Here is a 26,068-nt window from a genome sequence, read left to right on the forward strand (position 1 = left end):
TGAGACTCCTTTAAGCCTCTATCAGATTGCTGTTGTAATTTCACTATTGCAAAATATATTGAAAATTAGCAGAGTTTGCAAAAGACACTGGTTCTCCTGTAAAAACCAGATTAAATCTTGTTAGTCCTGTAAAATAAGATTATTTATGGGACAAATTTTACAGGTTTTAAAAACAACATTTGAGACAGAGAATTAAATGTCCTTTGAAATTTTGTTCCGACAAGTTAATGTATGGAAACACCAAAGAAAATAAAGGAATAAATCACAGTATGCCTATTTTATATAATATTTTAGCTCTGCTCTTGTTTGTTTATAAATTTTATGTGTCAACTTGTAGGTGGAGGAGATTAGGGGGATGATAGATAAAATATCAGCAAATGTGGAAGATGTGAAGAAAAAACACAGTATGATTTTAATGGCACCACAAAATGATGATAGTAAGTTTTCAAACTAACTTTTCCTTTACAAATATATCCTCGTCTCATGGGTTTTCGTACTATTAAGAATGCATTGTGACGTCACAATTTCCATTGAAAAAGCATGCATAGTACGAATTCATATGACGTACGAAAACATATGACCTGACCATACAATTGTGGGTTCAACATTCTTCTGAAAGTTGTTCTTTGATAAATGTGTGTATGGCAAAGAAATACGAGCTAAAAATTGTTCTCCAGATTTAGATTTAATGGTCATAAATATATTAAATGTATATTCCCTTTGATAGCACAAAGTACATGTATGTTATGCCCAAGTCTATGATAGTAGGAAGGCATCATGGTTTCCTGTCTGTTGTGTGTCAGTTAATCCTTCCAATATTTTAAAGTTTTGGATTATGGCAGTTTTCCATGAAGTTGACGCATATATAAATAAGAAGATGTGGTATAATTTCCAATGAGACAATTCTCCACAAGAGACCAAATGACACAGAAATTAACAACTATAGGTCACCATACAGCCTTCAACTTTGAGCAAAGCCCATACTGCATAGTCAGTTATTAAAGGCCCCGAAATGACAAATGTAAAACAATTCAAACGAGAAAACTAACGGCCTAATTTATGTACAAAATAATGATTACACAGCAACAAACAACAACCACTGAATACAGGTTCTGACTTTGGACAGGCACATACAGAATGTGGCGGGGTTAAGCTAGTTTGTTGGCGCCAACCCTCCCCTTACCTGGGAAAGTGGTGTAACAGTACAACATAAGAACAAACTATGCAAAACAATAAACAAAAAAACAAATATGAGAAACAGCAAAAAACGACAACCACTGAATTACAAGCTCCTGACTTGGGACAGGCACATTTAGAATGTGGCGGGGTTAAACTAGTTTGAAGGCGCCAACCCTCCCCTTACCTAGGAAAGTGGTGTAACAGTACAACATAAGAACAAACTATAAAAATCAGTTGAAAAAGGCTTAACTCATCAGATGGATACAAATAGAAATACATCTAACAAAAACACAGAGTGGACGTGGCACATGTTTATTATGATGATGACTTTGTAACTCTCAAAATATTGGGCCCCGGGGTGTACTTATATGGTCTTTACTCAAAATAAATGTTTTAGCTCTAATGGCTTCCAACAATTTTAGAAGCTAGTTGTTGTATGTTGACATCATAGTTAAATGGCAATTTTGGAGGGCTTCTTTTTTGTGACTGAGTGACCCAGGCGTCCCACCAAGCCACCCCCTCCTTCTCACCTCAACAACTCCACCCAGGGATCACCTGTGTTAGCTTTATTGTCTTAGTTCCTCTGGAAGCACTTGCAGCAAGGTATAGCTCATTTGTATAAAATTTGTATATCTTTACAACTAAAAGGAAAATAGACATTTTCTGAAAACAATTCAGCATGTATAGAGTTAAGATATCAGAGCTCCAGATAAGCAGCTGTGTATTTGCTTGATTACGCAATAAAAACCCCAATCCATTTGTCAATTTAAGTGTTCAAAAACCCAATTAAAGCAAAGGAGAACCCAATTACATATCTCTGTGTCTCCAATTTTTCTAGTAGCTTAGAGTGTGTTATTTACCCTAATCTATAAATTGTTTTCGCTTAATTTATTTTTTTTTTTAAAGTAATTTTGGGAAACGTACTTTCGTTCTAAAAATAGAGCTCCCAATCAAATAGCTTTCCGGGTTCCGCTTAGAATTTCTAAAATTTGGCCCTTGCTCAAATTTAGTCTAAACATATTTTTAAGGCGTTATGTCAAGAGAAAACCTTAATCTGGTCATTGTTTAAAGGACTTTTAAATTTTTGCTAAGCAATATGAATTTGGATTTTTAATGCATCCAGACTTTTGAGGATGGTTCAGTACATGTACAGTCCATATTGATTAATCTTGTTCAGACTGGATCAGTTTCTGTTTTGATTTTACATCACTATGTAACGTATCTATAGAAACTACTGCCAGTTTGTTTATTAAATACAAAACTGGTAGGAATGTTTAAACAAACATGACACAAATTTAAAAAAAGGCTTGCTCATCAGTGTATATACCAAATAAAGCTTCATATACTTCATTGAAATTGATAAAAGATAACAAAGGATCACCATCTTGATTTGAGCTATCATGTCTAGAGATCGCAATTCAATAACTTGATGATGGAAAAACCAAATACATTATGGAATGTTGTGGTGAAAAACCCAAACTATTCTGAAGCTTGGTCATGTTGGTGGTGAAAACCCAATTCTGTCTTTGTCTGAGGGGCGAGTTGGATTTGATTATACAAATGAAAAAAAATTTTCCTTCACAACATGTGTATGTGTATTCTGTGTATTCTGTTGTTTGTGCAGAATCCAATGCTGTCACCTCAAAGGAAGTTGACGTCACCACTTATTTCCACAATTTGAAAGTTTATTCATCTTATGAAATATTTACACACTTTCTAAACCTGAATGTATCAGCAAAATAATGTTAAGTTATCATTTAATAAAATCACTTTGAGATGTACATGTAAGTGGGACAATAAATGTGTTTGGACATTGGTGCTCATTGTCACTTTCAGTACTTAACCTGGCAGACTTGGTCAGAATATGCTTTATGTAAAGAACAAATATTAAACCATGTCAAAGACAAAACTTCCTAAATTTCATTAACTAATACAAAAACCTCAATCCTAATGTAAGTGGCACTTGATTAATTTTTTCAATCAAACAATACTATAAGTGGCAATTTTCCAGCAATTACTGGCGAATTCATGTGCTCTGACCCAAGAAGATATATATATATATATATGAAAGAAGACAGCTAAGGGCAACAAGATTATTGACCAGGGTTTCAAATAATTTCTACAGATTGGTATAAATACATTGATGACTTTATTGGTTGTAGAAAGTTAAAAATACTCTTGAGTGGCTATGCCAACAGTAAACTACTGATCCACAAATGCCAGAAAATATCTTGTTTATTTGGTGATATGCTGTAAATTCAGATATCATTGTGAACATTTATTATTATGATTTTGATGTGAGCATCTAAAATTAGAAATAAATTATTGCCATTTCAGGAAAAGCTGCATACATGTACATGTATTTATGATTGGGATATACACCCAGTCCTATTCACATTAATAAATATAGATATTTATTTCAAGCGTATTGAATTGTTATGTGAAAATTTATCTCAATAAATATTGTTTAAACTAATAAAAAACCTTTAGTGTATTGTGTAAATTATAACTAAAACAATAAATTTGTTAAACAGTGGTTCATTCTTTTTTTTATTTAAAAGAATCAGGTTTTGAAATTTAAGTTGCTCTGGTTGAACCCAAGTTAATCTAAGGTTAAATCACCTGAGACAAGCTGTTTCACTGTATTCATTCCAATACTTAACTATTAATTAAGTTACTGTAGATAAAGTTCAAATTGAACTGATATGTTGCAGGAAAATTGGATGACATGAAACGGGTTGTTTTGTTTGTAAAAATTTATGAATTATGAATGGTAATATTTCTGTAAATCTCTGGTAGTACTTGTAAGAATAAACAACTTTCAGCAGGCCTCTCCCCATACTCAGACTCTTATGTCTAATTTACATTATTTTGTTCAGAGCAATAATTTGGTATGAAACTGTGAACTTTATACCTTATCCCAGTATTGATTGTTTGATTGTTGTTTGCTCTATGACCAGTAGCAAATATTTCATGCATGTTCAGGACGAAAACAACCTTATCCCAGAATAGAAGATAAGAGTCTTTAAGTTATATACGGTGGATACATAATTTTGATGGGAAATTAACAAATTTTCTCTGATATTTGGCTGGTTTGCCAGATTGACTAAATCAAGCATAACCGTTTATAAAAATTGCAGATTTAGTTTTTGTAATAAAAATGTGTATTGAAGACTTACAGTATCTGCAAGGTGATTTAGTTAAAATCACTTTAGGTGTATTGATTGGATCCATGAGAAACAGTATGATTGCTGGTGATTCAGGGTGATAAAACTTTGATTTTACAACAACTGTAAATTCAGAAATTATACAGATGTTTCTATTATTGTAAAAATTGCCATGGGATAGATTTCGCAAAAGTAAAAACTTGTGTTTTTATCGCTTTATTTGTATGTAGCATTTCCTGAAATCACAATAACTAATCTTGCGTTTTTGTCAATTGTTCAGTAATCACAATAGTTAGAGCATACAATCATTCTAAATTTATGGTATAAATATTTACATTTTTGTGTCTATAGAATAAAACAAGAGATATTTTTTTCTACCATTTTGGCCGTTAGAATTATTAGTGCTATAAACTTCTATCTCCGAACATAGATATCTGATTGGATCATGCCATTAATACTTTTATAAAGCTCACCTGATAATTCATTCATTGTAGTTTATTGAATGAAATTGATGTCTTTATGAGGTTTTGTTTACAAAAGAATTGCCGTCAATGATGTGGTGCAAATTGACAGCACGCTACAAGTTGAGATATATGCTTTTAATAGAACCACAACAGCTTCAATGAAATCAATAAGCACTTTACTTGTTTTAGATAATGGAATAAAAGTGTGAAAAAATTGGCTTGATTTGTTTTGGAAAACTCAATATAATGCACATTGATCATAATTAAATAGTAATGTGAGGCTTATTCCTTGTCTAGAGTTATACTACATAATTCACTTTGTTGATTCAATTGTAATTCAGTGCTGGACCTCACACAGTTTTTTTTGTCTATTTCTTTAGCTTTTGAAAGCGCTTAAGACTTGCCAATATGATAACTGATTTATAATTTCTGAAATAGTTTTAATATTTCTAGTGGGAAAAAAATCAAGATTTTGCCAAAAAATGCATGCTCAGTCAAATTGAATTTAATTTGTAGTGAGATGAGGCATATCAGGAAATGAATTATTAAATTGTTGACAATTTTGTTAAATCTGTTAAAGTGGTTTTATTTAACCCTTGGAATATTTATATAGAAATACCTGTCTTTCACTGGTAGACATAAATAAGTTGCAGAATTTTCTTATTTAGAAATAGATGTTCATTAGTCTACACAAATGTGAACTACATGTATTGTACTGTGTTTTATTAACACTTCTACCACTTGAATACTAGCTATTTATGGTAAAACTCAATAACCCAGATATATATAGTTAATTTAAAACTCTTGTTTGCCACCCTCTGGTATTGGCTTTAGAAATCAATAAAAACAAGGTCGTAATTGGTCAGGCAAACTTACAGTTTAGAGTTGAAGTCAAAATTACTGTCAGCATGCAATGTGGAAAAGTTTGTTTTTTTTGCTGATGAAACAATATTGAATGATCAGTGTAGGTGTAAAGTAAGAGAGATAGTGATTTCCCGCCTATAACACTAGTGTAAATTAAAATCAATTTATATCAGACTTTGGACCCTGTAATCATCAGATATAATGGATGTATTATTATACTACATTCTCCCCCACAGATGATGGAAGGATCAGTTTTCTTCCCATAAATTGGATGTTGCATCCTTCTTGGACATAAAGGCATCTTTTGGAGAAATTAATGCAAGACATTCATAACAAAATGTTAAGAAAACATTCAGATAGCATGGGGAAATATTGCTAAATGATCCTTGGGAGAGTAGGGGTGGGGGGTGAAGGAAGATATCCGTTCTTTCATCCATCTTTCCCCCTCTTTTCTATCCATAATCTGTTTAAGTGCATCTTTTCCTAACCCATCAAATAAATTTTAGTTAACGTTGCTTAAGATTTTCCATATGAACAAAATAGTTTCAGTTTTAACATCTTGAAGGGAAGTTAATTATTATCTCTATGGATTGATTTGCATATGATGTTACTTGTCTTGTATATAAAAATCCTCCTCACTGGCACTGCAACGACGGATTTCAGTGAAACCTCACACAAAGGTGGTACACTAGCATATATTTATTTAAGACATCATGCAGTATTGCCATTGTTATTACAGATCCATATAATAGTTTTGATAGATTTTGAAATAACAATGCACCATTTATGAATATGAAACAAAATAATTCCTTCAAGGGAGATAATTTATTATAAGAAATGTCAACATGGTCAATGAGAAAGCAATCCTCTTTAATGGCTCCCATCACTACCCTCTAGTTAAACAAGACTTCATGTAGTTATGTCATTCTTTTGAAAGAATTAAACTGTTTTATGGATTTGATATATGAATATATTATATAGAATATAGTAAAAGTACATATATGTAATTCTGTTAAAAAAATACTTTTTTATGATTCATTCGTAGCAAGTGTTGGTAATTACTGTTGATTTACTTTGAAATATCATTGTAGTTATTTAGTAGACACATTGTATGAAATAGAATCAGAAAGAAAAAAATGTTTAGATAAAGACCATTGAATTTGTGAAATAACTGATTGATTTACAACTGTTATTTACTGATTATTCCAATGAAATAAACTTCCTACAATGGAGACATGTTTTTCTGAAAATTAATTGAATAATTTAGTCCGATAATTATACATGGTTGTACTAGATATAATCTGATTTATTTTCCCTACCATTGATTATATTCTACTTCATGACTGACCTTAATCAGGCACCAATTGTTTGTCCCTCTTCTATAGGAATGTTACCGTATTTATATACTTTGGATTCATTGTTATGTATGATACTAAAAGTATCTTAATAATTGGGTCTTAGATTTAGGGGTTTAAGGGTTTACCAGGTATATTAGTTTTCATCAAATGCAAATTTTCATTAAGGTTGTACCGTATGCAGAATTTGTTTAAACCACAAGATCAAATATGAAAATACAATTGTTCCTCAATATGTGAAATTAAATATGAATAATTGTTTTGGTTTAACATGTTTAAGCGTTCCTGATAAAGGTAATTCCAGAAAAACTCTTTGGACGCACCAAATTTATAGGGTGTTATTTTCATGCACAGAGTCGCAATCTGTTTTTGTAATAGCTGAGTTGTGAATTACAGAAATTGACATATAATATAAAAGAAAATTGCTGCAACATTATTACCACAGAAATCTTCATCAGTTCCTGTAACAGAAAAAAGTAGAAATGATCATCAAATGTTAAATTCATAGTACAAATTATATGATATATACAAAAATGTGTGAATGAAAATTGTTAACAACATTTTTGTAGCACTTTGAAGATATATTTGGTTTCAAAGGTATTTTTTGGTCAGTCAGTGTCCTTCATAGTCAGCATTATTGCTGAATAAAAAAAAAAGTCATCATACAAAAAGTCATTGATCTTTGTGATTCATTGTTCTTCAAAAGACTTTATCAGCCTCAGATAAAGTATATATACAAATGTAGATTCAAATTGACCAATATGATATTGTATAAATGTGTAGAAAGCTAGAAAGTGCATTAAACCCAATCAAATAAACCCTTATGAGATTCAAATTGTGTTTCTGATTTGTGCTGGTTACTAGGTCCCCTAAAATAAACCAGGAACATTACACATGGTCGTGTGTATACTCTTTGAGTGACTTTATTACAGTGTGATGGTCTTGTTGTTTGACAAGAACATGACTAAAAATTGTAAATTTACTTTAGGAAATGGAAATTTTTTTTACAATTTTTAAATTAGATACATGAAAGTGTTTTATTTAACTAACTAGATATTTTAAATATATTATTTTTCAGAAATGAAAGAAGAATTAGAAGAATTAATGTCAGATATAAAGAAAACAGCAAATAAAGTCAGGGGTAAATTAAAAGGTTTGTATTTTACATGTAGCTGTTACCATGGTTACACAACTTTCACAATTTTACAATCTCAGTTCTAGTAATAAGATAGAAGCACAAGGAAAACTAGCTTTAAAAATATGAATCAAATAAGACAAACAGCTGTGGCTAGCTCAGTCATTCACAAGGTCGCCGGACATTGGGCTAAGACCAGTCAAAAATTGGTTTGGTCCAGATAAGTGATATGCATTACTGGACCAAATGGCCAGTAAAATTTTTAATTTTGTCCAAATCAAATATGTTAATGTCCTGTAAAAAAGAGTCTGGTCCAGTTAAGAAGAATGGTTTACTTGACCAAATGTCCAGTTGATTTCCCAAAGCCTTAGGAACTACTTCTAGCTCAGCTCAGTACACCGTCTAGCTTCCTTTAGTAGAAGCACATTTTTACCCTTGGTTTTTTTTCAAATTATGAATAGATACCATAAGGTTCAATACAACGAAAGGAAGGTTGGGATTGATTTTGGGGGTTATGGTACCAACAGTTAAGGAATTAGGGGCCAAAAAGGGGCCAAAAATAAGCATTTTTGTAACTTCCAGACAATAACTTGTGTGTAAGTGGATGGATCTCATTGACATTGTACCACAAGGTTCCATATCACAAAGGGAAGGCTGTAATTGATTTTGGGGGTAATTGCCTCAAAATTTTAGGAATTAGGGGCCAAAAAAAGGGGCAAAAAACAAACATTTTTCTAGTTTCATGACAATAACTTGTGTGTAAGTGTTTGGATATTTCTGAAATTGTACTACAAGGTTCCATATCACAAAGGGAAAGCTGGAATTGAGTTTGGGGGTAATTGCCCTAAACGTTTAGGGATTGGGGGCCAAAAAGGGGCCAAAAATAAGCATTTTTCTAGTTTCCAGACAATAACTTGTGTTCAAGTGTATGGATCTCTCTGAAATTGTACTGCAAGGTACCATACCACAAAGGGAAGGCTGGGATTGAGTTTGGGGGTGATGAATCATAAGGGGGTTCAAATAATTTGGGGGGGGATTTTTTTTTTTCTTTTCCTTTTTTTTTTCTTTTAAAATTTTCCATTTTAAGTTGGTTATTTCTGATTTATATTTAAAAGCAAATAATAATGATATGGTAGGAGATACACACCAAACAGGATGTGTAAATTTTATATAATAAGTATTGTGCAATAGCAAGAAATTTTCAATTGCACAGTATTGCACAATAGCAAGAAATCTTCAATTGCACAGTATTGCACAATAGCAAGAAATCTTCAATTGCACAGTATTGCGCAATAGCAAGAAATATCCAATAGCACAATATTGCGCAATAGCAAGAAATTGTCAATTGTACAGTATTGCGCAATAGTAAGAAATATTCAATTGCACAGTATTGTGCAAAAGAAGATACTTCATATAAATTGCTTATTTCTTGATCAATTTCAATGGGGTTTTATTCTTGAATTCCTGGGGTTCTTTAATATGCTGAATCTAACCGTGTATTAAGTTTTTGGATTTTGGGCCCTGTTTTTAAATTGGTCCACATTGAGGTCCAAAGGGTCCAAAATTTAACTTTGTTTGATTTCATCAAAAATTGAATTATTGGGGTTCTTTGATATGCTGAATCTAACCGTGTATTTAGATTCTTAATTTTTGGTTCCGTTTTCAAATTGGTCTACATTAAGGTCCAAAGGGTCCAAAATTAAACTTAGTTTGATTTTAACAAAAATTGAATTTTAGGGTTCTTTGATATGCTGAATCTAAACATGTATTTAGATTTTTGATTATGGGCCCAGTTTTCAAGTTGGTCCAAATCGGGGTCCAAAATTAAACTTTGTTTGATTTCAACAAAAATTGAATATATTGGGTTCTTTGATATGCTGAATCTAACCATGTATTTAGATTTTTGATTTTTGGGCCCCGTTATCAACTTTGTCCACATTGAGATCAAAAGGGTCCAAAATTAAACTTTGTTTGATTTCATCAAAAATTGAATTCTTGGGGTTCTTTGATATGCTGAATCTAACCATGTATTTAGATTTTGGATATTGGACCATAATAGGTGAATGTCCAATTTAAAATTTTTAAGTTCTTAGACCACATTCATTCTGTGTCAGAAACCTATGCTGTGTCAAATATTTAATCACAATCCAAATTCAGAGCTGTATCAAGCTTGAATGTTGTGCCCATACTTGCCCCAACTGTTCAGGGTTCGACCTCTGCGGTCGTTTCAAGCTGCGCCCTGCGGAGCATTTTATTATGTGCTTTCATTTTATGACATATATGGTCTTGATTGGTAGAAGGAAGGTTTGTGAGCACATAAAACTATCTTAACCTTATAACATTGTGTGCCAATTCCAGGGGAGGCTATCTGGACCATGTGTTGTTCATTGTTGTTTTCATTCATCAGGGCTCACACTACTTCAGAATCATAGAGAGAAGTGACTTCTCTTTTTGAAACTGATAGGGAGAAGTGGTGAGAATTATTGTTTGGACATTTATTTTTGTATTTTTGAGGAGTCACGTGTAGATTGTTGTTGTGCTGTCCAATATTTATGCCCCGGCCATCACCGGAGAGGGCTTAAAGTGTTACCCTTGTCCGTCCGTACGTACGTCCCGAAATTGGTTTCCGTTCTCTACATTTAGTTTGCCTTCCACCTAATTTTATACACAATGCTTATTACCACAAAACACAGATCAAGTTCAGATTTGGGTGGTGTCACTTTTACCGTTCTCAAGTTATGCCCTTTTGTAAAGTTATATGCAAGCGGGGGCATCATCTGTGTCCCATGGACACATTCTCCATTTATTTTGAAGTGATTTCTATAATGATTTTTATGTATTAGATAAATCTGTAACAGTTTTATTTATAATGATTTTTTAGAAAAATAAAAGAAAGGTGATATTTGAATCAAATTATTCATTGTACATGTATGGTATTGAGAGAATATGTTACTGTATTATAAGTCAAGTCTCAGTTTAAGAAACTTTTCAATAATTGATAGAGTTGTGAGAAATCTTCTAATGTAGTGTTTTCCATGATTTAGATTTATCGTCTGTTTTTGGCATGCTCATTTCACACTAGCAATTTTAAAGAGTTCAACAATCCATTTGAATCTTTAAGTAAAAATTGTCCATTAGAATTATTGAAGTTTAACTTTCTTTAATTGAATTTCCTTTGACAACAAATGCAACATTTGTATTATATTGATTTAGATGTGTCAAGTACATGACGTTTATAGAAAGAGTTTTAGTCAATAGTTGTCAATAAAACCACAGTAATTGGTTGTAATTATGTATAGCTATGACACAGTTTAAATGTTTTCACTGTAAATGCCATTAAGACCCTGACACAATTTAAATTTTTTCACTGTATATAAAATGAAGACCTTGACAGTTCAAATTTGTTCACTATATAAGATCATATAATGTCAAGACACATTGAACAATTTTAGCTTTAAATTTCCTTTTTTAATACGACCGCAAAAATTGTCGTATATTGGTATCACGTCGTCATGGTCGTCCGAAGACATTTGGTTTCCTGACAATAACTTTAGTATTAGTAAATAGAAATCTATGAAATTTAAACATAAGGTTTATAAGAAGAAAATGAATTTCATCCTCAACCTCTGTGTTGAATAATTAACATTTTCTATCCTCCTCTCAAAGCTCTGTATTTCTGTTTCTTTCTATTTTTAATTTATGTACACTGACTCTAAACTTAGTGAGCAGTAAACAAAAAATGTATAATAGAAATACAAATTCTCCTTCCTAAGAATGTTTAATACCAACAATTTACTTCAATATTGCATTAAAAAAAATAACAATCAATCAGTACAGTCATGACATTTGATATCTCAAAAATATGAAAAAAACAGCTATTTAAAAATAAAATACATATGGACCTTCAATTCAACATGTGGTTCTATATATGCATTGTTTAGTACATTTGAGAACCTCTGGAGTTTCAGTTCTTATATCATTTGTATATACATGAAAAAATATACAATCGTAATCTCTATCCAACTCATGCAATTTGTTTTCAATTTCTGACATAGAGTAATTATATAACTGGTGTATTTATGTACAATACATCCTTGTAAAATAATGTCCACTTTTGTTGAGCCTGCGACTTCTGTAGGGATAGTGAACGGCGGCGGCATTAACTAACTACTCAAAAGCTTTATATTTTAGAAGGTGGAAGACCTGGATGTTTCATACTTTTTATATAGATGCCTTTTGTTATGAAGTTTCCGTCTGTCATATGTCCATTGTCCTTGACCTCATTTTCATGGTTCAGTGACTACTTGAATAAAAAGTTAAAATTTTTTGTAATCTTAATTTCTCTCATATTATGAGTAATAGGATAACTATATTTAGTATGTACGTACCTTGCAAGGTTCTCGTGCCTGTCAGACAGTTTTCATCTGACTTCTACCTCATTTCATGGATCAGTGAACAAGGTTAAGTTTTTGTGGTCAAGTCCATATCTCAGATACTATAAGCAATAGGTCTACCATATTTGGTGTATGGAATGATTGTAAGGCATACATGTCCAACTGGCAGGTGTCATCTGACCTGAACCTCATTTTCATGGTCTTTTCTTGTAATACTATATGCAATAAGTCAACTATATTTGGTGTATGGAAATATTTTAAGATGTACATGTCAGTCTGGCAGGTTTTATTTGACTTTGACCTCATTTTCACGGTTCATTGTTAATTGTTAAGTTTTTGTGTTTTGGTCTGTTTTCCTTAAACTATAAACAATATGTGAACTATATTTGGTGTATGGAATGATTGTAAGGTGTATATGTCTGTCTGGCAGGTATCATCTGACCTTGACCTCATTTTCATGGTTCATTGGTCAATGTTAAGTTTTCATGGTTATTAAAGTTTGTTTCTTAAATACTATAAGCAATAGGTGAAATATATTTAATGCATACTGTGGATTCATTTATTTTCGCGGGTACCAATTTTCGTGGATTGAGAAAAACTTGCATTTTCGTGGATATTTGATTTCACGGTTTTGCCAGTGTGCGCTTACAACCTTATAGAAAATGTGTAATTCGTTGAACATTTAAATTCGTGGTTTATCTGTACCCACGAAATCCACGAAAATTGCTACTCCAAGAATAATGATGAATCCACAGTAGATTGATTGTAAGGTATACATGTCTGTCTGGCATGGTTCATCTAACTTTGACCTCATTTTCATGGCTCATTGTTCAATGTTCAGTTTTCCTGGTTAAGTTTGTTTCTTATAAACTATAAATAATAGGTCAACTATATTTGGTGTATGGAATGATTGTAAGGTGTACATGTATTTTCGGTTATGTTTATCTGATCTTGACCTCATTTTCATGGTTCATGTTAAGTTTATGTGATACTTGTAGGAAAGCTTTATACTTAGGACTATCAACATAAAATCAATGGTCAGTAAAGCAGGCGAGACATTTCAGCGTGTGCACTCTTGTTATACTTTTTACATGTGACTTGCCTAAAACATGTAAAATTAGTGCTTTCTTTACTTCTACAATGTCAGAACTTAATATTAAAATAAGGATTGGAATGTCATCATTTACTTAGATCATGACACAATACCTATTGCAATTTTGAATTGAGTTTTTACACATTGTATGCCTGTATCCTGGTGTCCTTTAAATAAAAAAAATTGCAATATAAAAAAGATTTGGGAAAAGGGATACAGGGTGGATGTACATGTCTACTTTGTACCTATGTATAATGTGGCTCTTATGATAGATATTCCAATAAGGTTATTTTCAATGTTTCAGATGCACAATTAGTAGTTTTGGGAATTCTTAGAATTTTTACATTTTTTGCTAAAAAAAAAATTTTTGGGGGAAAAGGGGGGGGGGGGGGGGGTCCACCAGGTTTGCCACACCAGAATTTATCCCTATCACTTAAATTTTTACCCAAATCGACCAACAATTATGCAATAAAAAATTTGATAATTTATGTAATGTAGTTTATATTATTCCCAACAACAGATTTTCCATTATTTTGTAAGACATCCATTTTGTATTAATAGAATGGAATCATTATATGGTCTAGTCAAGAAATGTCTCGCTATTGTATCTTGGGTATGCATTTGTATTCATTTGCAATGTTGACTATTTTCCAAATGTATAGATACTAAGACCAATGCAGAAAATACTTGAATTGAATAATGGACAATTCAATGGTTTAACTATAGACTGATATCAGATTGTTAATTTTTTGACATTTTTCATGTTCAGACTTTGATTTTCTATTATAAAAGCAAAATGATTTAATTTTTCATTAGATAAACATTTTTGCTTGTTGCATTGTATAACATTTGAATGAAATTTTCATGTATTGATAATGATATATTTTGAAATTTCAGTGATAGAACAAAATATAGAACAAGAAGAACATTCCAATAAATCCTCGGCAGATTTACGTATACGTAAAACACAGGTTAGAGTTATATATAGATTCTACCACTGAATCGAGTGTGATACGATATTTATCCACTCGAGACAGTTAAATTTTCAAATTTAAAGAGGAAAGCAAGAAAATTCGACGTCATAATCAGATTTTAACCAATGAAGAACTGAGATCAAACGAACCACACGTTGATTAAAATTTTTTTATACAATGGGTGCAGAAAGGGATAAATTGATGAAGAATTAGAGAAAAATAAATATTAGTATGCCACATTCTGTATATGTCTGTCCCAAACCTGATGTTCAGTGGTTGTCGTTTGTTGATGTGGTTCATAAGTGTTTCTCATTCCTCATTTTTTATATAGATTGGACTGTTGGTTTTCCTGTTTGAATTGTTTTACACTAGTCATTTTTGGGGCCCTTTATAGCTTGCTGTTCGGTGTGAGCCAAGGCTCCATGTTAAAGGCCGTACTTTGACCTATAATGGTTTACTTTTACAAATTGTGACTTGGATGGAGAGTTGTCTCATTGGCACTCATACCACATCTTCTTATATCTATTGATTGATTTGATTTTTGGTGTTTTAACGCCACTTTTAAGCACCGCTTTTGGGCTATTTCGTGGCGGCCAGTTTTTATTGGTGGAGGAAGCCGGAGTGCCTGGAGAAAACCGCTGACCTTCGATAGGAAAACTGACAATCCTAGTCAATTAAGATTGGAGTCGAGTGCACCAGCACAAGCAGGGTTCAAACTCACAACCTCAGTGTTGACTGGCTAGTGATTACAGTAGTAACTACTTAGACCACTCGGCCACCGAGGCCCCTCTTATATCTATTGTACATAAACATGATAAATCAGGATGTTAGTTTTCTTGTTTGAATTGTATCACATTTGTCATGTCAGGCTTTTTAAAGCTTGCTATGCTGTATGGGTTTTGCTCATTGTTGAAGGGTATATGGTGACTTATAGCTGCTAACCTCTACATCATATGGTCCCTGGTGGAGATTTGTAGCATTGGTAATCATAACACATCTTATTTTCATATAAGGTCAATCAGGCATTTGGTAAAGGACATTTAGAATTGTTTCTGATTAGTAAATGAATTTTCTTTCATGGCCTAAAGGTTTGTTATTCATGTATCCCAGAAGAATTACACCTTTGACAGCTCAGCACTTAACTGTTTCAATTTGTTTGGTCCAGTAAAGACTTATTTTTACTGCAATAAGTATTAGACCTTTGGAATAGCTAATTACACACATGTAAACAAATGTCAATAACAATTTAATTGGTGCACAACTTCAAAGGATACTCAGATAATTAATGCATTGGAGGATTGAGCAAATGAGTGTTTGACGTCAATATGTCAAGTGCAGCAAGTTCTCTGGTCAATTATTGCAGATCCACGAATTTCAATAGTGATAACTTCAACTTCAGTGTCCTGGTCTATTCTTTCTCTTTTTCTCCAGAGAACATCTTCATTACAATTGAAATTACTTTTTGTTCATATGTCTGACTGGTTTTTTTTCTGGATAACATTTCAGTATTAGGGTAAAATATATTCTATAGTACAGAGTTCTTTATATGGCAACATTAAAAAAAAAACACTAATGAATAAATCAGCGCGTGTAGACATTGATATAGTAACATCACTGTAACTTAGTGAATTAACGGAGACATGGGTATACCTCGATGCGACAGCAACCCAGCAACAACAAAAACCAAAAGACATCAACGTTTGATTTCTTCAGTTGTTCTTGATATTAGTATATTTACCCAACATATTCGTTCTTTATACTGGTATGCTAGTTAACGCCCCTTATTAAGGGAAACTTAATTAAGGAATAAATATCTTGAAATAAGATTTTTATGAATTTAGCACACAACATTTCTGCTTGAGAGGTTCATAAATATTAAGAAATTTGCCACATCAGCAGAAACTTAATGTATTCAGTCTAGTGTTTGCGGTTTCCAAGATGGATCGAGTGTCTCTTCTCATTCCCTTTTAGATATGTGGTATCATTGCTTGAAAGTCTATGTTTAACGTCATGAATTTTTGTATGCAGAGTACTCAGGGGAATAATATTCATCTGATACAACGATTTACAGTCATCAATTATTGCTGTCTATATAATGGTTGTACATTAAGTTGATTGCAGGAGAGTACTATTTGTAAACTCAATTGCTTGCGTGATTGGTGTATCGATTCTGTAACAGGAAATTGGATGTACTTTGTCTGACGTGTCCCTCTACTCCAAAATTCTTCACTTTATCTTAGAATTTTCTTTTTATTTATCCACCACAAGAAGCAAGTGGCAAAACTTGGACATAATGAAGGGGGAAAAAGTCCATAGTTCCAACATTTTAGAAAAAAAGTTCAAAAATAGTGCTGTAGTCATAGTGAACTAGATACCTAAATGAATGTTAGGTTTAAGATGTTGTGTTCTTGACATATGAGTAGTATTGCCATGTTTGAATGATAAGTATATAAACCTGTCAATAAGTCCTTAAAAACTAAAAAAAAAGAAAACATGAAAATAAGTTTTAAGAAATTATATTAGAATATTTCTAATCGTCTCAACCAATGTTAATATTGTCAATTGAAAATATTGTGAAACAATTTTATCTATTAAGTTTTGAAAAGGAGCTCTCTTAATGGAGCAAGATGAAAAAAAGACTTAGGCAGGATCCAGTAAAATATAAAGGATGTTTGCTACTCTGTTTTTAAAATAACAAGCTTATTAAAGGTCTATTATTGGTTTATGGTATATTTATTTCAAGGACCTGAAAAAGCAGAAAAAAATGAAGGCTTGTTTTCGAAATAAAAGCCATTGAAAATTTGGCGGGAAAACATTCTCTCTAGATTTTTCATACATTTAACATTTGCACCTTTTTTCTTTTAAACATTGTTAAAAACTATGAAAAAATAACAAGGATTTTATAGGATTTTCAAATTTTTAAACTATATGTAATAAAATTATGAAAAGAAAATTAGGGGTTAGTGGGCAAAATTTGTAATGGCACTTCAAGGATAAAACCAGATGATTGCGAACATCCTTAAACTTAAAAAATTGCTAGCATTGGAAATCTGTTTCTAGGTCTTTGTAGTGATTGAGTGTCAGCATATATATACATGATGAAGGGACATGGAAAATTTTATGTAATAGCCTTTAATTATTACCTTGGGTTGCACTTGATGCTTTCTACTGTCAATTTATCACATCCTGTTTTGTTATACTTTTAGCAATATTTATTATGGATACTTGCTGAAAAACAATGACAAGTTGTAATGTGTTAAACTTTCAAAAATGCATTAAAGGCCATGTTTGCAATTTGAAAACTTTTTAAAGTAATGTGAATACAAATTTAACCTGAAAAAACCCAAATCTATCCATTTTCAAAATTGATGAGTAAAAACTCTGCACTCCAAAATTTCCAGAACTATTCAATAATCTGGAAATGCCAGTAAATAGAGTAAAAAGATTTATAGAACCTGATTTTGATATCTGCACTTTGAAAATAAGAAATCATTCCCTTAGGATTAACATACATTTATTCATTAAGAAAAATTTCATCAAAGCTGGAGGGTTTTAGTTCATATGTAAACTAAGACAATTTTACCTTTTAATAATTTGTACATTTGTAAATAAAAAAAACATGTTGAAATCTATACTATATTTATAAGTGCGTGCATAAAATGCATTAAAATGTATTTGTATCTAATTCATCAGAAAACACTGAATAATCGGTGGGATAATTCCATAAAGAAGGAAAAAATTGCAATTTTGCATTCGGAATAGTGCCCATATTTAATGTATTTATTCAACTGTGAAAATGATTACGAAAGTCCTAGCTAACATTTGAGATTTTTAACTTTCCCAATGAAATCAAATCTTAAATTTATACAAAGTAAACTAAGTAAATATGATTTATGCCCTAATGATTACAATTAGATGTGCTGCAGTTGTATGTGATTATCTCACTGAAAATCATTATTAGAAATTTAACACTTATTACGAATTTCAATTCACAGATGTGGAGTGATAACGGTTTTATGTTATGAATTATGAAATAGAATATTGGAAAACTTCCTTTTGAAACATCAATATTTTTCTCATTTGAAAAAATTTCTGCTGGTAGCTGTAATTGAATATCAATTTTTGCTACTACTGAAATTTTTAATTAAAGATGACAACAAATCTTCTTTGTTTTCAGCCGTTATAAAAATCCTTTCTGAAATGTTTAAAGTCGATAAATACAGAGAATGAAATATGCCGTGCTATATTGGTCATGCTCTTTTGCAAATTCATGTTTGTATTGCTAGAAGGCAGAAATTAATTTTTGTCGGTACACAGCATGCACTGGAATATGCATTTTCTGTATACAAAATCCCTATGGCATTAAATTCAACCTGTTGTGAGGCTTGAAACAATTTGAAAAATCACAATAATAATTCTAATTGTCATGTATCAGTAGGCACCATATTATGGCATATCAATCAGCTTCAACAGTTTGAAGGGATCCTACTATCCCTATAAGTCTCAGTTTTATATATTTCCTAGAAGTCTTGAGTCTGTAAAGTTCTGAATGAACTTGTTATAGATTGTTAAGTACCAATACATACTGTGACAGCATAAGCTGAATATAGGGGATGACAAAATAGGCCATTAATTTGTTCAGTCTTTAAAAAAAATCTAACTATTTGAATTATCTATGTATATCATATGCTTTATATAATTATTGATTTATATCGATTAGTATATGAATAATAATACGTCTGTCCTTCTTTTCAATAGTCCTGTCTGTCCCTTGAAATTTTTATTCACACTTTTCTCAAGAACTACAAATCAGAACTTCCTGAAATTTGGTAACAATCTGCTTGTAAGCATGCTATACTGTGTGATGTACTTTCATTTTAATCAACAACTTCCTGTTTACTAAATACTTACCAGTTTATATTCTTACACAGAATGGCCTTGTTTGAAATTTTTGTCAGATTTTTCTTAGGATCTACAAATCAGATCTTTTTTTCGAAATTTGGAATCAAGCTTTGAGCATGCTTTACTGTATGATACATTTTTACATCCATTTCTCATCAATTTCCTGAAAACTTATATAGCAGGGGTATTATTTAAGATCTATTTAACTTGAATTGTTTTTATTATCTTTGACATTTCTTATGGCTATTTCTAAGTGATTTTCAACGAAAATAAAAAAAAACTTAAAATTTCTCAGAATAAAAGCCTTTTCTAGAATTACTAGATTAAAATCTTGGGAGACTTAAAGGTCATACTATCTGTTTGATAGATATACTAACAGAGAATTGATTTCTTTTATCCTCCTACTCTTTAACAAATTGATTTCAGCTTGCTACTTTCACTTTTTTCTCAGTACAGTGGGATGTATATAGCCTTTTATTTGTTTATCTGATATTATGTTGTTATTAAAAACATTGTCTTCAAACCCATGTATAGATTTGTATTGATTCTTATATAATTGTTAAAGAAAATCTTTGATTATTTTCAACTTGACACAGAACAGAAACGTAGATTCTCTTTCATGTTTCGATACATATTAGTTTTATGTAGCATTGAGATTACTTAGAAAATTAAATAACTAGGGAATGCTATAATGCTAAGTATAAGGCCAAGAAATAAATAATTTGTATTTCAGGTTACAAATCTAAAAAAGGAATAGATCCACTTGTCCAAACTTTCTTATTTGAATTGCATTATCGTAACTGTTTAATATGGAATAAATTCCATTCTTTACAAATATATTTCACATGTTGATGACTATCTAGGGAACTTTATTATCCTGTAAACTGTTCTTGGGGTGGTAGGAGGGGTTGTCGTCCTGAATTCCAGAAAAAATGAATCTTCAATTCCAATAAATGAGTCCCGATAGGTGTAAATCCCAGATTCCAGCAAAAATAAAGGCCTAATCCCCAATTGCTGCAAAAATAAATGTTCAATACCAACGTCCCGAAAAAGGTCATTCCACCTCTGTGTATGTCTCTGATATATGTCTTCCTCTGAACTGTAATGATGTGAGCAGCATGGTGAAAATCCAGCTCAGCAATGAAGTGTATTTTATATGACAGAAATATGATATCATTCTGAATCCGCATGTAATATTTGCCGCAAGATGCTTTGCAGCCATCAGCCAATCTTTATAATTATGCTGTAAAATCATAAAAAAAATAAGGAGATGTGGTATGATTGCCAATGAGACATCTGTCCATAAATAACAACATGTTTTCGTGTTTTTAAATCCCAACTGGAAGCTGCTCTTGATTTGAACAGATCTTGTATTTTGATGGATCAGCATTAAAAATTTAATTCTGGAACGAATCAAGGGAGTCAGTTTACCAGAAACATTAAATGCTATATTTTTTTTAACTGAGGACGAAAGAGAATTGTAACTTACTCTAATGATAAAACAATTATTTAAGGTAGCTTGTCATGGCGGGGAAAATAACCATTCATTACCCTATTTTCTTTCTCATGCCAACTTCATTGGAACAATCCTTATAAACATGATAATATTCTGTGAAAACATATTGACTATCAATGTTATACTATTATTTTTTTTATACATGATTACATTAAAAAAAAAGGAAGATGGACTGTGATTTTTCAGAAAACAGTTATCACTATGTGTAAATGGATTTTATGGAGTTTTAAGTTTAAAATTACCTCCCAGTGTTGAAATCAGAAAAATAAACAATTCTCAAGGAAATTGAATTATATAGTGACTATTATATACTGAGCATTTACATTTAGAATGAAATTGAATTTTGTTGCATTTAATTTTTATCTAATTGAATTTGTACCTTCATATCAATAGAATTAAACAAATCCTAAGGGGCCAAATCTGATTAACCTTGGGATTACATTTGTATAATGATTTTGTCGTGGCAAAAAAGCATGACAAATTTAATACTATATAAGATATGTTTAAGCAAATATATGGCATATCCCTAATGCATGATCTTAGGTTATAATCTAGAATTTTCTTATGGTAGTTCAAAAAATAATTTTAATTCTACACATCAATGTGTTCTATGTAAACTTTATCATTTGATTTCTGTAATGAAATTTACTAATTGATACCCCTAGAATCTCATAAAAATGTCATAATTAAAGATAATTTTAGCCATGGTTTAATGTAGAACATGTTTATTTCGATGAATGTCGACATCATGTGCATTCACATCGAGAATTTTTCAAAAATCATGAGGCGACATTGGGGAATTTTACTGAAAATCGTGGGCGACATAAACTTCTCCTTGGAGCTTCTGTAGAGCGAAGTGGGGAATTCTAGGGCGATAATGTTGCTCTCTTCGCCTGGTGTGGATACCCCTGAACTTCATTGTAAAGTGACATTTCAGCCTTTTCTGTTTTCCATATTTTTTCACAATTCATATTCCTATCATACAAAACACATTTTGGCTAGGATATACAAGAGCAGACCTGCCAACTATCCCGATTGATGGGGGATATCCCCCATGAGAGGTGTTGACCTGAATTTTGAAATTCTTCATTTTATAAACTGAACACTTCAAAACAGGCATTCAAATGGGTTAAAAGAGTATTTAAGCATATGCATACTCATTCAAATAGTATAGTATTTGATTAAAACACTTATGACAATACAAGAAGAGCATTAGGTCATCTTGCACTTAAAATCACCCATGGAGATATTGAAAAATTGGCACATATGCAAGAGTGGAATCATTAACTACTCTGAATCGGTTTTAGAAAATCATCCCATATATGGACATTGTCCTTACGTCAACTCTAATTACATGTTAGTGATCACAGCTGATGATAATAGTACCACATGCTGATATGATTAGCAGATAAATTATTGTCCATTGGTCACCTGTCTTTGTGACCAGTATTATTCCCTATAGGCTAAATGTTAATGTGTCATTGTTCTCCTAATTTGGATAATTTGATCTTTGGCTGATGTGGTAATAATTCTATATATGGTTCTTTCAGCTGACCATTAAATTGTTTGCTTACACAAAGTTGTTATTTGCTCCAAGCAATGATTAAAAAACAAATTAAATTTTTTCTGAACTTATATGGGTGTAAGTAGTTGATTGACTAAGAGAATTTTTCTCGTTTCTCAATGGCATGTTGACTTCTAAATGTGTATTGATAGGGTGAGGGGGTGCTGGGTTGCTATCTCATTGACATTTACCCCACATCTAGTTTAATGCATATTAGATATCTTAATTTTCTGATAAATATTAGGACCAGGGGCTCTTTTTACAAAAAATCTTATCACAAATATTGATAAGTTTTACTAAAATGTTCATGACTTGAGAGTAATTTTTCTCTAAAGATTTTTTTGTGAAATTGATTGCAGGTATCTGCCACTTTTAACGTGATCAAAAACTTGGTTATCAGAATCATTTTTACAAGTGGATTTGTTTTTTTTTTTCTTGTTTTTTTTACATCATTACCTTATTCTCATGCCAAGATATCTGTGGGTAAAGTAAGGTCACATTCAGTACGTAAGAAAACCTATTTATTCCATAATTACATAACAGTACAAGTGATACTTTCCTGTTTTTGGATATCTAATTTCAGAAACTAGATAACATGTAACAATGTCTGACTGAAAAGTTATAAAAGAATCATGCATAAGAAAGACTGTAGTCTGCAGAATACATATGAAGATTTAATCTTACAGCATACATATTGTCATAAATAAAATATATTGATGATTTTTGAAAGATTTGATGACTCAAACTTTTTAGCAAGGGATGGATCAATTAGATACTCTCGGTATTATTGAATATTAGATTTATGACTGTTTGTAACATATCTTTTATTGTTCAAAATTGATCAAAACATTTTCTCCTCAGTTTCCAGGGTCACTATTGCTTCATTAAATGGAAAATTGTTTCTGATTAAATGAGAGAAAATTTGAGCAATAACAGTAAAGATTATTGGATGTCTGGACATAAACCAATACTTTCGGTGATGCAATAAATCGGTATGGGTCAGACAAACCTCAGAAGGAATTATAGGATATTTGTGGCGGTTGAAATAGATTTTCTTGTTCTCTTCATGTACATGTATTTTATGAGTTACAAATAAATGTTCATTACTTTTGAATGTCTCCATACTCGCCTACTCAGAATTATCCGAAGAATTGAAGGAGTGTTCATAATAAAAAGTTTCTACTTTTTCCATGACAAATTATTGTTTAGTTCAATGTTCTTGAGATCTTTTGTGGATCATTTGCAATTTTCTGTCTGTCCTATTACGAATAAAATGAGATATTCTGGTAGAAGTCAATGAGATGGCAACCAAAAAACACAAGTTAACCAATTGTCCAAAATAAAAACATCTAGCTATAAACAGATAAGCCAAATCATTCCTGGTAAATAAATAAACACAGCTGACAGATTTGACCAAGTTTTCACTGTATTTCTGTAGTGTTTGTTGGATTGCTGTTTCATTGACAGCATTGCCACATATTTGATGGGATTAAACACAACATTCTGCATATTCTTACATTTTCATGTTGGTCAGTTTAATAAGTAGAGGAACGAACAGTCACAAGCTAGAGTTTTATATTTAAAACCATCAATCTTTAGCCAGTAACTGATAAAAACCTGGAATATACTGATAAATATATATATAACGTGCACCTTGATATTTTTATGCCCTGTTTATGATAGTATGGGGACATTATATTTTCCCATCTGTGTTTATCGGGTTTAAGTTTTGGTTTAAGGTACTAATTTTTGGCATGTTTTTATCACGATTTACCTACTGAATCTTAATTCATGCTGTTTTAAATTTTGCCATTTCTGGGTGTTCTATATAAATTTTGATAAATGATTTGGAAATGTACAGTTGTACATGAATTGTAAAGGAAAAGAAAATCGATAAGCAGCAGAATTCACCTTTATAATCTCTGTTCTTCAAACCTCAGCCAGAAATTGAAGAACAATCTTTTGCTAATAATACCTGTTTATATAACTCAGTACTACGATGGTGAAAGCGTCTTTTATTGACCATTTGATGTATATTTTTAGTTTTAATGAGTTTTTTTTACCTCATTTGTAATACCTTCATTTCCAATTTTAATGAAAAAGTGATTTCTTCCTTGAATGATATTCTTTGATTACCAGATAATAAAACTGATTGACTGGTTTGTTTATTCCATATTTAGTCACCTCTGTCTAAGTGTACTTTAAAGATGATTATGTGTGCCTCTACCAGGGTAACTGAAAAATGGAATAAGAAACCTTTGGGACTGTGAGATTGTTTTAAAAATCAATTCTCAAACCATTATAAGTACCTGTATTGGGCTTTATGTCATCCTTAGATAAAAATGAAAAAAAAAGTGTATGAAAGTTATGCTCCCAAACCACTTCTCTGGATTTGCTTTCATCAGGAGTGCTCAAAGCCAAGTATTTCAGAGTCTAGGATGTTTAGTTCTGAAGGATGTGAAAAGCTATATGGCCAAAATGGACCTAAAAATAATAGCTAAATCCATCTAAGGGCAACTTTGTCTGTCAGAGGGAGTTGGAACCTTATTTAGTTTCTGAATAATTTATAAATTTATAAACACCATTTACAATGTTTGTTTTTTTATTTCAGCATGCAACTTTGTCTCGAAAATTTGTAGAAGTTATGAATGATTATAATTCCTGTCAAATAGACTATAGAGAAAGATGTAAAGGCAGAATAATACGACAGTTAGAAATAAGTAAGTTTATAAACAAGAGTATGTATATTTGTAATATGATGCAGAGGGACAGACTTTTTGTTCTGTGACCTTTTTGTCCAACATTTGGACAAAATACATGCACAATTTAATAAATAGTTGAACAGTGATGAAAACTAAGCCAGTTGATAAATTATGTCTGGATCATGATTGTGGGTCTTAAGACAAATCTATAACATAAAAAATGCCGCCTTGAAATGAGAGTAGCAATAAGAAAGCATGATATGACAGCGTCTATGACAACATCCCTTTTTAAAAGTCATCAGAAATTGAATTTTGTTCATTTTATTCCCAAAATAAACTCTTATTATCTATAATCTGGCCACTGAAGTGCAAAAGTGTCCATTACGAAAAAGATTATAATGACAAAATATATACAAGCAACAGCCTCACTTAAAAAAAATAGAAAGCATCTTTTTTTTTTTTGTAATTTACTCTCTCTGTGCTAGATGAAAAAAAAAACCGATTTTCTTAGTTTTTTAACATTCAAAAAGATATTTGATATATCAATATTTTGAAGGCTATATTACATACTAATGTCCTTTGATGATCTAAGAGAAGATAATTAATAGATTTGTGATACTTTTTGATTTTCAAAAATCCTAGAGGCCTTGAAAGTGGCCTTGAAATACCTTATAAAAAAATATTAGGCTTTCTTATGTTCAGTAAAAAATTAGATTTCTTTAGTTGGCAGTAATTGAGACAATAAGTTTTGACAATACA

At 31.5% G+C, this 26,068-nt stretch overlaps 1 protein-coding gene across 2 annotated transcripts in view; it reads left to right on the forward strand.

The window, feature by feature from the left end:
- Positions 1-26,068, forward strand: part of LOC127712523 (syntaxin) — a 54,957-nt gene that overhangs the window by 3,700 nt on the left and 25,189 nt on the right. For both annotated transcript variants that reach the window (XM_052219012.1, XM_052219011.1), the window contains exons 3-6: positions 338-437; positions 8,108-8,182; positions 14,549-14,622; positions 25,219-25,327. In XM_052219012.1, the coding sequence (XP_052074972.1) occupies positions 338-437; positions 8,108-8,182; positions 14,549-14,622; positions 25,219-25,327 (358 nt within the window). The remainder of the gene's footprint in view (positions 1-337; positions 438-8,107; positions 8,183-14,548; positions 14,623-25,218; positions 25,328-26,068) is intronic.

This window comes from Mytilus californianus, unplaced genomic scaffold, assembly GCF_021869535.1.
Source record: "Mytilus californianus isolate M0D057914Y unplaced genomic scaffold, xbMytCali1.0.p SCAF_8, whole genome shotgun sequence".
NCBI classification, from domain to species: Eukaryota; Metazoa; Mollusca; class Bivalvia; order Mytilida; family Mytilidae; genus Mytilus; species Mytilus californianus.